The sequence below is a fragment of the Rhincodon typus genome, chromosome 7 (genome assembly GCF_021869965.1).
Source record: "Rhincodon typus isolate 14 chromosome 7, sRhiTyp1.1, whole genome shotgun sequence".
Classification (NCBI taxonomy): domain Eukaryota; kingdom Metazoa; phylum Chordata; class Chondrichthyes; order Orectolobiformes; family Rhincodontidae; genus Rhincodon; species Rhincodon typus.
The window spans coordinates 82,925,707-82,942,777 of NC_063338.1; the positions used below are offsets into that span (position 1 = coordinate 82,925,707).

Below are 17,071 nucleotides of genomic sequence, written 5' to 3' on the forward strand. Positions count from 1 at the left end.
AAGTTTAGAATAGATAAATTGTTTCTGGAATGTGCTCCAAGCAATTTTTTGTTATTCCCACAAACTTATCCAGACTAAATTCTGGCCAGCACAAACCATTTAAAAAGCAAACAGTTAAACATTTTAGATTTAAAATATTAATGCTCCAATTCTTCCTTGTTTACAGATCCACAATGCCTGGTACACAAACTAAACCAGCCAACCAATAATGAAAGTCTTCACAACTGTGTGTTGGGAAAACATCGAGAAGGAAGTTTCATTTCTGTTCAAATCACTAAAAACTTAGACCAAGGTACCCAAAATGAACAGGAGATTTACATGGCTAGTGGACTGAGCAAGTAACCTAATGCTTTATTTTATTTCAACAGCTTTAGTTAGGCACTTGGTTAGAAGTAGGTGTGGTGGAAAAGTAAGAAGAAAGCATGCCTGACAGTGCTTCAAGAAACAGTACGCAAGATGAACATTTTCTGTCAAAATGTTGGATTACCCTAATTTTTTGGAGGCAGAGGGGGCAATTGAAATTTCATTTCAACTAAAACAGGTTGAAAAGCTGTTGTCTTTAAGTCAAAAGTACAGATTTCAGAAGATTTTCTTTGTGACAAAGTAGTAAATGTTTAGAAGTTTATCAATAGGATTATAAATTCTAATGGACTTATTTCATCTGCTGAAATATAATCAAACCCAGGTTGACAAGTGTTAATGAAAATGGTTTATAATTCTACACAATTCAAGTTGCCAAAACATACCTAGTTTTGGCGGGATAGTAATGGCTCACAGGTAGAGAAGTCAAGAGAAACCAAAGCAGAGTTCATCAGCAGCTTTCCTCCCAAAAGGTGAGAGCCACAGTGACAAGAAAGGTACAAAAAACAGAATGCATGTACGGGGAAAGGCAACATGAACCTTATTGATAATTTTCATAATTAAAATCTTCCAGAAATCAAATTTTCATTCCTTTCGTACCATGTCAAAATGATTCCATTTCACAAATCACAAGATACAAGGCTCAGCTCTTCAGTCCTGATATGCAGATGGACTTTAGTCACTTCAGACCAGAATTACACCGAGCAATATTTCCACTTCACACTCCAGCTATCCTTACGGCCAAAGGTTTTAAATCAGTATCGATTAGTACACTACATACTTGCATTTAGGATAAACACCATTGTCTAGGCTCCCTTCCCTGGAGAGAAGTTTGTGTTTTTTTTGTGGTGATGGGGAATCTGACTGCCTCACATTAACTTTGATCTCAGTTGCTGAAAACACAGTGATTTAACATGGATTTTGTTTTCTGTAAAATGATTACAAGTCAAAAATCATAGCTTTTCTCCCCCCCAAGGAACATTGGAGACAGGGATTAGTCAAGTTATGCTACTGGTTTTATTCATAATTCATTGAAATATTTCACATTTTCATGATGACATTAGGTTTGTCTCAATCAAGAAACTTCCATCTTGAAATTATTCATTTTGTTAAGCAATGTAAACAGTCTGGGTAACTATTAGTTTTTGGCAAATACAATACCACAGTTTATTACTGGCATGGAACTCCAACTTATTCATCTCAACATAAACATTAATTAAATTTGTGATTTAATGCAGTCATGTTATCTACAAATCAAAAAACAAAAAAGGGTCAAGTTCAAATTACATGCAATTTGTGTTAAGGCAAAATGTAGGAGAATCAATTGCTGTACTGTCCCAATAATCTAGTGTTTTAATGCAGTGATAACCCACTTCCACCGCGAAATTGTTGTTAAAAACACAAGTCAGAATAACCCAAGGTTTATACAAGTCATTCACAAGATTTACATAAAAACCAAACACTGTCCAATCTTGTTTCTTTACACATGTTAAAAATCAGTGCGAGATATTGGTCTATTCCTCACAGATTAACTTTGTGTTCTTAAAAACATCTGAAAGAATTGTTCTTTATCCATTATCTTCTTTTACCACAAGACCATACAGGACTATGTACTTTTAAAAAAGGTTGAACACTAAACCTATGATTGCTACTGTGTTTCACGTGCTCAGTCATTTGCAGATTTAGCTGAGAAATAACTTTTCTTCATGCCAATGTTTTTACCATAAAGACAGACAGGCACACAATCTAATACCCCACCTAACACATGTGCTGCTCTGGTGAATAGACTCGGAACACTTTTTAGTGCTAGTGATCTGTGAAGCAGATCTTAATTTCGAGCGCTGTTAATACTATTCACAGAGATAGAAAATGCAACATGACGTTCTTAGAGACAATGAGAAGTCCCTCCACCTACAAAGCTACTAATTATATTGGATGCCAAAATACCAAAACTGTTTGTGGAATGGGGTTGTTGTTGTACTAGTGAAAAACTTAGATCTAAAAATAAACCACACAAGATTTTTTTTTTAGTGAGGTAATTAGACCTATGGTTTAAGTTTATGGGAGAGAACACCTCCAAAAATATTTCTACTTCATGAAAAGAACAGCAGAAAATAATTACCACACTTGGAAACTTTACCTCTGGACTTTATTAAAGCTACTCCAGGCTTTAACAAAGCCGGCTTACAGTTGCACTATGCCAGAAAGCTAGGTTTTAATCATTTGCCTCTCAATTCAAGAATGGCACAAGTTGAGAGTTTAGCTATACTGCAAGACCACATGTGGTGCTATATAAAAGAGGATCTGAGTGTTCAAACTACTTTATCAAATGCTATTTTAAACACAAGGTCTTCACATTAAAAGACAAATTAAACTTTGAACACAAGCTGTAATACAACAGCTTATGCATGCTGCCTTTTATAAATCTGCAGTTTTCTTTTGATGTATTAGAAATCTGCCCTTTAATTACTTCCCAAATTGATTTAGAAGAGGTTATGAATAATTAGCAGTTAACTGGACAAGGGAATCCAGAGATCTACATGGAAGGTGGAGCATGTTACTGCTTGATAAGAACAGTTCACCCAAAGATTAAAATATGCCTGTAGCAAAAGGCAAAGAAATACAAATCCTACAAGTCGGTCCAAAGAGCACTGTATTGACAATGAACCCACTCAATACTTTGAATAAACACCGTTTTGCCATAAAATAAAGTGATTGATTATAAACAAATTGAGTGGCTAAATGAATGTTAAGTGCCCAAGTTCAAATTGCTGCTAATTGATCACAAAAAATAATCACAGTATGCAGCATCGCTCTCTGAGGCTCTTTTTGTTCCGGCTGCTTTTCTTTCCATTTTTGTCCTTGTTTTCTGACATTTTCTTCGCTCGCACTTCTCTCATCAAGTCAAAAAATACCTAATAAGATTTAAAAATCATTTATATAAACAATTATAAATATGACTTACAGATTTCATTTGACAATATCCATTGCTCTTCAATGAAAAGACAGAATTTGCATAAGCAAAATCTTCAAAAGGACTTAGCTTGTTCTATTAGGTATATTAGTTCAGAAATTTTAGTGCTGGGTGCACACATTGGTAATGTTTTTTATAATGTAATAATTACTCAACAGAATGATTGAGGGTTCAGTTGAAATTCCTTTGGAAACATTATACCAAGGTTGTTGACTTGCTCACCAAGCTGGCTTGTTTTTGTTCAGACGTTTTGTCACCACGCTGGGTGACATCAGTGGAGCCTCCAATGAAGCGATGTTATTCTACTCCGCTTGGAATTTACACTGTCCGGTCACGGTGACGATGACGAAACATCTGAACAAAAACAAGCCAGCTCAGCGAGCAAGTCAACAACCTTATCCACAACCCAAGCTACAGATCTTTGCCAGTACTTAAAACATTATACCAAATACCATTCTTTCAGTTGCTGTTTGAGTATTAACCAGCCTTGGTATCTGCAATAGATAACAATAAGAAAGTAGACAAAAAAATTACCTTATCTACATTGGCTCGTGTTTTAGCCGAAGTCTCAACGTACTGAACACCCCACTCTTCTGCTTTGCTCCTTGCTTCTTCGACAGACACTTGCCTTCGATCTTCTAAATCCGACTTGTTACCAACTAAAAGCAATGGGATTTTATCTTCCTCTGCTTTCACACGGAGAATCTGTTCCCTAAAAATGAAAGTCATTCATTGAATGTCAAACTGACAAAACTAATTTGTCTAAATTAGCTGGCACAAAAATATGCAAATGAAACAAGAGCACAAGACACTACATAATAAAACAGTCCAGGGTGGAGCAGCTACAGCATTTGAAATTTGGAGAAAAACAATCCAGTATCAGGCAAGTCACAGAATTTGATGAAATCATGAGTACAATTCTCTAAAACAGTGTTAACTGAGCCTAAATGTGAAATCAGTTCTCAAGAGGGAGCCCATAATGTAAGCAATGAGTAAAAAGTGATGATATGTATAATCATTTATTAACCTGCAGTCAATATAGATTCAGCAAAGGTAAAGCTCTATGATAAAGGACCTTAGGTTTTCCTGAGACAGTGACATCCCAATTACAAAGCCCAAGACTTAGCTTTTAAAACAGGAAAAAGCAGTAGAAAAGAGAAAGATATGTCAGTTAGAATTGTTAGGACAGGGGTGGGGACTTTTTAAAGTGGGTGTGCAATTTTCAGCATCGAACTATTACTTCATTTTATTCACATTAACAATTTGGATTCAGAAATGCCAAATTGTATGTTAATACATCAAATAACAAGTTAGGAATGAAACCAATAAGTTGGATGAAATACACAGTAAGTGGGGTAATGACGAATGTATTTTAAAATACATTGCCCATTAGCAAAGGAAACTGCCATCCTTGCCTGGTCTGGCATACATGACTCCAGACCAATAGCAATGTGGTTGGCTTTTAATTGTCCTGTGGGCAGTTACGGACAGATAATAAATGGTGGCCTAGCCAGTTCTGCCCTCATTCTATGAATGAGCAAAAAAAAATTAAAAATGTACTCGTGACAAAATATTTTCAACTAGTGCAGATAACAAATCAAATCAGAATGCAGAGTTTTACACCAAAACAGCAGCACAAGTCATAGCAAATGATACTGAAGTACAAGCAATGATTGTGCAAAGTGAGGACACACATCCTAGAGTTTACAACCTTAAATTTCAACAAAATATTATTTCAGGCACAGCCAAAAATCTCTTCCATTTCCACCCTACTCAAACAGGTCACAATTTTTCACGTCCCAACCACCTCCATGGCTATCCTTCTGATCTATTCACTCTTTCCAGTAAACTTACTTTTAGGGAAGAAATAGGTTTAAGCAAATGCAATGCAACCAATATATAGAATCACAGAATCCCTGCAGCGCGGAAAGAGGCCACATGGCCAGTCAAGTCTGCATCAACCCTCTGAAGAGCATCATATCCAGAACCAAACCCCAACCGCATCGCCATAGCCCCACATTTAATCCACCTAGCCTACACATCCCTGGATGGTATGGACAATTTTGGTATGGACAATTTTAGCATGGCCAATCCACGGAACCTGCACAACTTTGGACTGCCACATCAGTTAATATAAAAATATCAAAGTCAATAATTTGGCATTAGTGAAAGAGTTTTATAGATCATACAATCTATGTGGCATTTCACTAGTCAGTCACTCTATACACTTCCCTTCTATTTACAGCAAATTATAAACATCTATAGGACATGAAACACACAGTTGTCCTTTTTTTTTTTTAAAACATAAAACCATGTAATCCCACTATTCAAAACATCTGTTCATATGTTGTGACCCCCCCATCTGCAGATGGGAATTAAACCCAGGCATCCTGGCCCATAGGTAGGGAAACTACCAATATACCACAAGAACCCCCAGCTCTTTGGTCTACAATTCCCCAATGGAACAGAGTTATAAAACACAAGGCTCAGAATTGTTCACATTCCTGATACCCTAAAATCATTTTTTTTTAATATTGTGTATTTCTGGAGAGACTGGGTTTGTTTCCCAGCAATGGATATCAAATCTAAATTGTGGGAAATGTACATGGCATTAAGTTAAGATACAATTGTAAGTCTTCCTCCCAACTCCCAAAGATTGCCTACTTCATTTGTAAACAGGAACAGGCAGGCAGCTTTTGTGAAGCCTTTCCGAGTCAACCACAAGATACATACTCTATTGTTCGGGGTTCAGTCAGTCAAGTCCAGAAATAAACATTGGTTTTCAAATATTTTAGTCTGTTGTGAACAGAGGTACACACCATGGAAAACCACATTTTAAAATTGGCAATTCATTCTACAACCATGGGGGCAGCTCATTTTCCACTTGCTGACTTTTGACAGATCTCAGAGAACCCTGGCTTATGATTAAACACTGCAGGGTGCTGCATTGTAAAGTACCCAAGTCAGACAGACTATAGTCGAACAAGAAAACTATAGTTAGAATGAAGTCTAGATCTGTCTAAAGTCAAAAAGAGCGACAGCACTAAGATGCAAGAGAAGCAGCCAGAGGAAGACAAAAAGGGTATTTAAACTAGAGGATACATTGAAAAAACCCAAGACAATTTAAAACAAATGCAGGTGAATTTACCCCAAGTCCTCTGAAATCAAGAAACAGATCAACTTGTCAATATCAGTTTGTTCCAAGTATACCATAGCTACCATATTTGCCCATATATTTAGCTGGTAATTTATGTGTCAAATTTAATCCAGTGATTACAGAACGCAACTAAATGTCTTGAGAACATAGACTCTACATAATTGCTACTTAATTAATCGTTTCCAATGTGGAGACAGAAAACTTGAGATGTATTACTACACTCCACAGTTAAAATACATTAGTTTTAGCTGCCACAAATCGCTGAAAGATGCTAATATTAGTCATCAGGAAAGGGCGATTACCGTTATATTTGGAATCAGTATGCAAGGACAGTTCACTGGAATTGAAGCATACATTAGTAGCAGAAAATGGGGAAGAGTGAACCAAAAAGTGTTCATATTGTATCAAGGTTCACAACATACCTATTGGTATTACTGACAAAAGCTGTTACAACTTACAACTGTTAGAAAAATGGCATCCAAGCAGTTTATACTCCAACTCATACTTAGCAAGAACACCTGAAAGAAAAATCAACAGAACTGTATTTTGCTGCATGTATTTTGTTTATTAATAAGAAAGCAATAGGAGTAGCACTTTACTGATCTTCCACATTTTGAAAGACATTAGCTTTTAAAAATTATATACCCTTGATGTGCGTTTTTGTGCTGTCATAGAACCCACTATTATGTAACTGGACTTCTGTCCAAAGTTGCCAGTGTCCATTAGGGGACACCAGTGCTTAGATGAGTGCCTGAAGTGTCAGAACATTCAAGGTTATACATAATGCAGGAAAGTGGGATAGTTTAGGTAGTAGTATATCTTTTACAGCAAGGACGATGGGTCAAAGGCCTCTTCTGTACTGCACAATTCTGACTACTTATCCCAGACATGAATTTGGATGGCCTTTCTTATGCAGTATTGCTGTGCATTAACCAGCAGAGGGCTTACTGGAGTCAGGCAATTCCTCAGTCAGCCTCCAGAAAAGGTTTGACTCCTATTTTTGTTAAAAATTGGAGCAATCCTTGTGACAAATGTCAGTGGAGGAGCTGTAGAGGAAAAGCATGTGAAATACCAGTCTCCAGAGTAAAGACTTAACACTTTTACTTTACCAAAAATAGATGATGGGTGGGCAGTCAAGGGTGAAGAGATTTTAAAAAACAATCCATTCAAAGGAAAAAAAGGAGATCTTCCTACAGTCAGACTTCTCGCCTCCTTTCAGCATACACAACAAGCGTACCCTTGCTGGTGCAGCTCAATTATTCTATTACTAACCTTCTGTAACTGACTTGGTTTGGCTCACAAACCACTAAATGTTGCATCACATGTTCAATCAATTGAGGCTTGAAACAGCCTACCATTATGCAATCTCAATTTTTATTCAAAATTAAATATGTGCATTTGTTATGCTCAGTTTGAGCATATCGAAAGCTAAAATACACTTTCCAGAGGAAAAGGTCCCAATTAAAAAGTTAAATCACTCAGGCCAAACAAATGGCAGTCAATAGTATTTGGTAGCATTAAAACAAAATTCATAAGCTTCTTTAGTACATAAAGCAGAACCTTTCAGGAACTGTATGGCCATTCTTCTTTTGGAGGAAGATAGGATGATTTGAATAAAAAATTAAAAACTTGCATTTGATTTATAGTTACCATGGGGACAAAAAACAAACAGGCAGTTCCCAAATCCTCCCGAGTTATCTTTTCCATTTCTGCAGCTGACACCTTGAAATGACTAAAAATCTAGTCACGAACAAGTCATTACCAGTCACCAGGATAACAGGACCGGGATAATTTGTTCCAAAATGGCTCACATGTAAACATTAGCTGTAACTTGTTTAGTAGGCAACATCTGCAGTGGACAGACGAAATCACACTAATGTATTCATAGTTGCAATACTGATAATCCTTCAAGAAACATCTTTCTTCAACCGCACAATACAAAATTAGCAGTATTAATAATAAGTTGTACCTCAGCACAAATCAAATTGCTCATGGAGGTCAAACTAATAGCGTGTCTTACCAAGCCCAAAACTGCTTAATGTGAATAGCAGTGCACGCATTCTCCAGTGTTCTAAAGGTCAGAATAGTTTCAAGTTACATGGGTATAAAATGGGTTTTGGGAATCTAGGGAATAACAAAAATAAAAGCACATTCTGCATCTCTACTAACTCAGAGGCAACAGTATTTCAAGCCACAAAAAAAAGTGAATACAATCTGGTCTTAAAGTATTAAAAATTAATCAATAACTTGCTTGCCTAAGGGGCTAACTTTGAGAAAATGCAGAGCAGATGATAAATATTTACTCTTAAGAATAAACACTAAGTTGGTCTTCAATATAATAAACCATGAGGATTGCAGACTAACATATTACTTGCCTTTCCAACTGCTCACTACAACTGCATGCTAGCTCAATGTCTTATGAAAAAGGTACCCAGATCCTTTGACACTTTCACATCCCAATTTCCATTTAAGACATATGCCTTTGTATTTTTCAAATATATTTTCATATCCAATACGAGAGGATAGAGCAGATGAAGATAGTGTAGCTTGGACAGAGCAAGAATTGCAAACAAGTTGAAAATATTGTGGGACTAGGATTCAAATGTAGGTCAAAGAACAGCCTAAACAGGTTCGTGGGATACAATGTAGGCCATGATATGGCACCACAATTTTAGATTAGCTAATTTTAGAGTATGCAGATGACAGGCTGGTCAGGGGAACACAGCATTGGTCTCAAGTAACAATAGGATGAAAGTGTTACTAGCAGCGAGATGGAGAAGAAACAGGTGATGCCACAGACAGGAGTAAACAGTCTTTCGGATGTAAGAGATGTATGGTCAAAGCTCAAATCTGAAGTTAGTACAGATGTGAAGTGTGCTTTTATTTTTGTTATTCCCTAGATTCCCAAAACCCATTTTATACCCATGTAACTTGAAACTATTCTGACCTTTAGAACACTGGAGAATGTGTGCACTGCTATTCACATTAAGCAGTTTTGGGCTTGGTAAGACACGCTATTAGTTTGACCTCCATGAGCAATTTGATTTGTGCTGAAGTACAACTTATTATTAATACTGCTAATTTTGTATCGTGCGGTTGAAGAAAGATGCTGAGATTGCAAGCAGTTTCTTTCAGCCTGCAGGATGGTTAGAGGCAGTAGAATCTGTAGCAACAGTATGGAACGACATGCATCTCAAAATCAAAACTGGTTTTAATTTGGAGCAAAGATCAAAACTGAAATCTATTTTTTGCTCCAAGGTCATCAGTTCATAATCCAATCCAAACAAGAACAAGTCTTAAAATTCAGGTAATCAACATTACAGTACCCATGATCTAAAATGTACAGCATTAGCCTCAGTGCTTTTGTAAACATTATTTTTCACCTAAATGCTCATCACATTTGATTTTAAATCAGTTCCAAGGAGGAAGTTTCAGCTACTAAAATAGTAAAGGCTGTAGCAAGTGGAATGGCGCTAGCTTAATTTTTAATGTTTCAAATGGAGTAATTTTAAAAAGTTTATATTTCCAGTTTTATGACTTTTTTTTTTAAAAATTAACTGGAAGACAATCTGGAACACATTTCCAAACAGTAATAAGTTCAGACCAAGTACTTTTCCTGAACACGATTCACTTATGGAATTTATCAACAGGATGATGAATAACCAAAGCTTGAGACAGTGTTGTAGTTTTGCACAAGATACAGTTTGATTATATACAGTACTCTTGCAGTGTCCAGCCACACTCCAGGGACTTGAACACAACAATTAGTAGAAACTTCAGTGTATAATGAGGACTGCTTCATTGTGAAGTGCAACTTTCTGACATCTAGGTGGATGTGAAAGTTTTTTTTAAATATAAGAAATTCACTCAGAAGATGAGGGCATTGCTGGTTAGGCCAGTGTTTCTTGCCCAGAGGGCAGTTGAGTCACCCACATTCTTATGTGTTAGGGATCACACGAAGGCCTGACCAGGTAAGGACAGCTAATTCCTTCCCCAAAAAAAACATTAGTGAACCAGTTGGGTTCTTCCAACAATCAAAAAATGAATTAGTGGTCACTATTAGACCCTTAATTCCAGATTTTTATTGAACTCAAAATTTCACCATCTGCTGTGGCAGGATTCAAACCAGGGTATCCAGAACATTACCTGGGTCTCTGGGTTAACAGCCCATTGTTAATACCACTAGGCCATCATCCGCCCAATATTCTATAACCTTCAAAGAGGAACAGGCAAATTTTTCTAGCCAGTACCCATGTCTTAATCAAAAATATTGACCATCTAATCATTAATCTCACTTGCAGGCTTTGCTGCATGCAAATTTCTATTCAACAAAAGCTGTAACAAAAAAAAATACAACAGGTTACAATACAAATACACAAGTTACAAGGCTATAGAAATCCAGCATGGCTACTTTACAATTGACGAAGTTATCCAAGTCATGCTTGTTAGGAACCAGTGTCATTTACACAGTATAAACCCAATATGAAAGTAGCTTTAAAGATTCAATTTACCAGAAATATAGCTTAACATACCATAAATGAAGCTAACAAGGGTGCAATCTGGTACACAGATGGTTACAAAATGGAGATACTAAAAAACCACAGGTAGCAACAAAAGTTGCAGCTTGAGATAGACTGGTGGGAAGGACAGCATTTGATCTTCAAGTCCATATAAACGCTTTCACACATCTGCCATCTTTAGCCTGGAGTCTAATCTTAAAGCTTTTGAACTTAAATGAACAGAACACAATAAATCAAAGATTGTAACTGCAGCTCTTGAAAAACCCAATTCAATTCAGTTTATTTTAATTCAGTTTTTTTTTGCAGGAGACAATTTGCTAGGCTTAGCTTCCCAGTCAGAGGAATTGTTGATGGTGCAGTGAACAGGTGCCCTAGCAGGTAAGGAGGGAAGACTACTGGCAGTGTTGTCCATTGAGGAAGCAAAGATAAGTCTTACTGTTTCCCAAAACATAATTAAAAAAAGACCCAAGGTGAGAAAGAGAACTGCAAGAAAAAGAAAAGCAGCTTCCATGTTAAAAGCACATCTGAGATGTGGTTGAGAATGTCCTGCTAAATTTTGCCAATATACTAATTCTTTACATCAACTAGACTCATTTACCTCACAATATATGCCCCTTCTGATTATTTTTTAAAAGATGTAAGCTGTCTGTAAAACATTTTTATATTTATAGCTCCAATTTGACAGAGTAGCATCAATGTTGTATTGCATCATCCTTTCATCTGCACAAGATGACCATGTAGGATGTGATATCCACTGGAATGAGGAGCTCCAAATGGTGCACTTTTACTGATGACTGATGCCCAATCCACAAGAGGCCCTCATTGCTACAAGTGCTGCATAGAAAGTAGTTATCAAATGTTGTGGGTTTTCAGCAATGATGGTTATGGAGACACACCCCAGCCTACAGCTGATATCACCATTTTCCTCTGCTAGCAGTCTTCCAGGTGCAATCATTGTTTAGTGGCTTCATTTCACATTTCCAAGCATTTTGAAGCTGAACTTTGGATATTCTATTAGTTTGTTGACTACAGCTACCTCACCATACGGAAGATTCTTAAACTGCATTTGGAAGATTAAGCACAGTTTTGGGTCCCATATTAGGGCAGGATGTGCTGGCCTTGGAGGGGATCCAGAGGTAGCTCACAAGGATACGATGGAGATTAAGAGCTCATCATATTAGGAGGAGTCAAGGACTCTGGGTTTGCACTTGAAGTTTAGAAGGTTGAGCGGATGGATCAGATTGAAAAACTTAGAATACTGAGAAGCTTAGATAGAGTGGATGTGGAGAAAGTGTTTTCACTAGTATAGGAGGCTAGGACTCAGAGGCACAGCCTCAGAGTGAAGGGTTGATCCTTTAGAACTGAGATGAGGAATTTTGTCAGCCAGAGGGTGCTGTATCTGCAGTACTCATTAACTTGACTTCCACAGCCTTCTGTGACATTTAAGACGAAGATATATTCATGATGAGTGAGGGGATCAAGGGTTACAGGGAGAAGGTAGGACAATGAGGTTGAGAAAATTAACAGAACAGGCTCAACAGGCTGAATGGCCTAATTTTGCTCCTGCATCTTATAGCACACAATAGTCTTCCGTCATGCGAATGTGTCCAGGACTCCGCTTGATGAATGTCAACATACTTTGGAAATATGATTGACGGGGCTGTTATTTGAGATTGTTTTTCCAGGAGAATATCCAGGGTATGCCACAAACTCCAGAAATTAAGCTGTTGAGCTTCGTTTCTCGATGGTTGAAGTTTGCCCACATTTCACATCCGCACAAGGTTCGAGAACACAGGCAAAAAAGGGACAGCTGTCTTTCCTATTCCTGTACGAGGTTTGGCATCAAGGGACAGATTGCAAATTCTGTTTCAAGAATCAGACATCACCCTGGACCCCAAAAAGAAGAATTTGCTAATCACTTCCAGGGGAGTGTTATTTAAAGAGATCAGAGGCAGAGATGGGACACCTTGTCCTATGAACATGGTTTCCTAGATGCTGTTAGCCAGCAATAGTGGTTATAGATGCGGAAAAGATAATTCCCAAATCTGAGTTTTTGTGCAAGTAACAAGTGCAGCATCATATAATGATCAGCGACCTTCTCTAAACAAGTGTTGCATTTTTGTCTCTGCTTTCAATCCAGATAGGTTGAACAGCTTTCTGTCTGATATGGTATGCAAGTAGAGTCCTTCATTTATTTTTTGCAGGGAAGAAGGTCAGCTGTTTAGAGAAGACTATCATACACAGATGGGAAATGGGATGTTTTTCATTCCATTCTTCACCTGGAAGGTCAACTGATACCAACTTGTACAGTACAGTACAAATGGTCATAGAGGAAGAGCCAAGACTGGGATGCATGACAGTGCCCTGCTCATTGCGTTAAATGCTTCAGTGAGATCTATGTCAAGTAAATAGGCAAATTCTGCCAGCTATGCTTTTATACTTGGGACTGAGAGGGGATCATGTGTATTGTGGATCTAATAGTTTATTAAAAAAAACAAAATCACATTTGGCTCTTTCACACACTCCCATATTTTAAGGAAAGAAAATCACTGCCAGGCTCTCTGGTGGTACAGGTATAGCTGGCCTGATAGCAGAGGGCTGACTTAAAATATTGTAGACTAGCCATAATCTTGATTCCCAAAGATTTATGCATATACAAATCATGCACAAGGAAGCTGTACAGTTCAAATTTCAATGAAGTTGAAATTTCTGAACAAACCATTCATGTATTTGAACACTTATCAAACCTTACCATAACCTTCAATGCTCCAAACAACCCTGCTTAGTTTATGCCATGTAACTAGGTCTTCCACACATGATCCCATCTCAAAGACTGGACATCCTTTCTAAACAAGGTTGCCCAGAATTAGCTATAAATCCTCCATCTACAATCTAAATGGATTACTGATTATAGAAAGGTTTAATGTACTGTCCTTGATTTTGTGCTGCTTACAATTATTTGCAAAGCCTTGATCCCATCTGCCCCCAAAGCCTTTAAACTCATGCAAGCAGCTAACATAATCAAAGAGAGGGGACATCGCAACTGCACACTCCTCTCCAAAAACAAAATCAGAAAATCTTTCATTCAGCACAGTTACTTGCTTCCAGCTCCTTAGTAAATTTCATATCTGTACAGAAACTGCTTCTTTAGTTCCATGAGCTTCAAGTTTGCTTAAGTCTGTTTCTTGGTATTTCATCAAATGCCTTTTAGGATGGAGTGTGACATAGTTGATTCTGTGACTAGGGTCCTGATCTAAGTAGAGGAAACTACAAATGGTACAAGGCACAAGTTGGCTATGATAGATTGAGGAATGTTAGAGGGATGATGGTGGAAAGGCAAAGGCAAAGGCAATGACAAAGAGCACATGGGTGCACTGCAATAATTTTTCCATTGCTGTCTAGTGCAAAAGTAAAACATGAAAGCTGGCCAAACCACAGCTTAATGAAAACGAGAGAGAAAAGAGAGTGTATTAGATCCAAGAGACAAATCTCAGCCAGAGAGAAGACAGACCCAAGAAGTAGAAGCAGCTTACAATTTAACAAAGAAGGATAAAGGGACTCAAAGTGGAAAATACAAGAGTAAGTTTGCAGGGAATATAAAAAAAAACTGTAAAAGTTTTGATAGGTAAGTGAAAAGAACAAAGATCGGTGAAGACAAATATAGATCCCTTACAGTCAAAAAACGGGGGGAATTTTTAATGGGGAACAATTTATAATGGTTGACCAATTAAATACAGCAGACCTTTTATTAACTGGCACCTATGAGATCAGGAGGGAGGTAGTTGATCAAATATTTCAGATAATCAAGGTGTCCACATAACTTAAAACCACACACTAAGGAATTGAAGCATAATACACACTATTATAACTTTACGTACAGGATGCATCACAAATAACAATGCAACACTGCCTTAATTAAAACTTGCCAGCAGGGAGCCTTCTCATTCACACCCTCAGCTGACTACTCGGACACCACAGTATTTAAGAAATTGACTTAAATGAACAATTGTTCACATTTCATGTGGCCATTTGATTGAAGTATACTTACATGGAGGTAAGTAAAAACTAAAATTAATGGACAGAGCACAGTAAACTTTGCAGTATTTGAGGTATATAATTTTTGCTGGTTTAGTTGAGAGTGCCGGTTCATATGGTGCTGGTTAAAAGAAAGTTTGCTATGCATACTTTGTTCACAAAGAAGGACACAAAATATTAGAAATGTTGGGAAAAACAGGGTTTGTGATGGTGGTATTGAAGGAAAGCAGCATTAGGATGGAAATGGTGCTGAGGAAATTGATGGGATTGAAGGCTGATAAATCTCCAGGGCCTGATAAACTACATCCCAGAGTACTTAAGGAAAAGGCCTTAGATACAATGGATGCATTGGTAATCATCTCCCAAAATTCAATATAAACTCTAGAATAGTTCCTACAGATTGGAGGGTGGCTAGTGTAGCCCCTCTATTTAACAACCAAGGCAGAGGCAAGGAAAATTAAAAACGGGAATTAATGGACCAAAATCAGCCTGACATCAGTAGTCAGCAAAATATTGAAGTCCATTATCAAAGAAGTGATAGCAATTGAAAAACAGTGGTTGGTTCAGAATCGGAATGGATTTACAAAAGGGAAACCATGTTTAAAAAATCTACTGGAATTATTCAAGGATTATTTGGTAGAGTTGAAGGGGAGACAGTAGATGTGGTTTGTCAAAAGCCTTCTGAAATTCACAAGTCCCTCAAGACAAGGTGTAAAATTACAATGCATGGTACTGGGTGTAGTGTACTGAGATGGGTAGAAAACTGGTGGACAGACAGGAAACAGAGCTCTAAGTGGGCCATTTTCCAAGTGGCAGGTAGTGAATTGTGGGGCAGCACAGGGATAGGTGTTGGGGCCCCAGCTATTCACAAAATAGCTATTTGGATAAGGGAAGTAATTGTAACATCACCAAATTTGCAGACTGCGAGAAGCTGGGCAAGCCTGAAGAGGATGCAGAGATGTTTTGGTGCAATTTGAACAAGCTGAGCAAGTGGGCAAATGCATGGCAGATGTAGTATAATGTGGACAAAATGTTAGGTTATCCACCTTAGGAGTGAAAAAACAGGAAGGGAGATTATCTGAATGGCTACAAATTGAGGCAGGGGGTGGAAGTGTGCAACGAGACCAGGGTGTCCTTGTACACCAGTTGGTAAATTTACGCGTACAGGTGCAGCAGGCAGTAAATGCAGCAAATGATACGTCGGCCCTTAGACAGCAGATTAGAACACGAAGCAGGGATGTCTTGCTTCAATTATACAGGGCATTGTTAAGGGATACTGTGTGCAGTTTTGGTCTCCTTATCAGAGGTAGGACATTCTTGCTATAGATGGAGTGCAGTGATGGTTTACCATACTGATTTCAGAGATGAGAGAGCTGACACGGTGCCGGGGGAGTTGAATAAATTAGCATATTTACTCGAGTTCAGAAGAATGGATGGGATTTCTCAGAAACGTATTAAAAGCTCTAACAGGACTAAACAGTAGACACAGGAAGGAAGTCCCTTATGGCAGGAGAGCCCAGAACCTGGGTCACACTTTAAGGATACAGGGTAAACAATTTAGGGCTGAAATAAGAAGAAACTTCTTCACCCAGAGTGGTGTACCTGTGAAATTCCTTACCACAGAAAGCAGTTGCGGCCAAAACATTGTATGATTATTTAAATCAGAGTTAGATACAGCACTTGGGGCTAATAGGATCAAAGGATGTGAGAAAAGCAAAAACTGACTATTTAGTTGGAACAAATCAGCCTTGATCACAATGAATGGCAGAGCAGGCTCAAAAAAGGTCTGAACCCCTACTTCTGCTCTATTTTCTGCACTTCTATTGAAAAGGCCAGATAGAAAACATCAACTACATTACCTCAGTCATCTGTAACTGGTACACTGCCAAGTGAACTTGAAGTGATGTTCTCAATCAGCATTCTCATGTAGTATAAAATGTTGCTTGCCCTTTACATTGTATATTTTTGAAGATAAGACAGTCTTCAGAGTGCAAGATGAAAAGCTTCAATAAAAATTTGCTTGCT

General features: G+C 37.8%; 1 protein-coding gene across 4 annotated transcripts in view; it reads right to left on the reverse strand.

Annotated features, from left to right (window-relative positions):
* Positions 1-1,358: 1,358 nt before the first annotated feature.
* Positions 1,359-17,071, reverse strand: part of ralba (v-ral simian leukemia viral oncogene homolog Ba (ras related)) — a 62,774-nt gene continuing 47,061 nt past the window's right edge. For all 4 annotated transcript variants that reach the window (XM_048598950.1, XM_020527502.2, XM_048598951.1 and 1 more), the window contains exons 4-5: positions 3,869-4,046; positions 1,359-3,275 (exon numbers count right to left, since the gene is read on the reverse strand). In XM_048598950.1, coding sequence (XP_048454907.1) covers positions 3,156-3,275; positions 3,869-4,046 — 298 coding nt within the window. In that variant the 3' untranslated portion in view covers positions 1,359-3,155. The remainder of the gene's footprint in view (positions 3,276-3,868; positions 4,047-17,071) is intronic.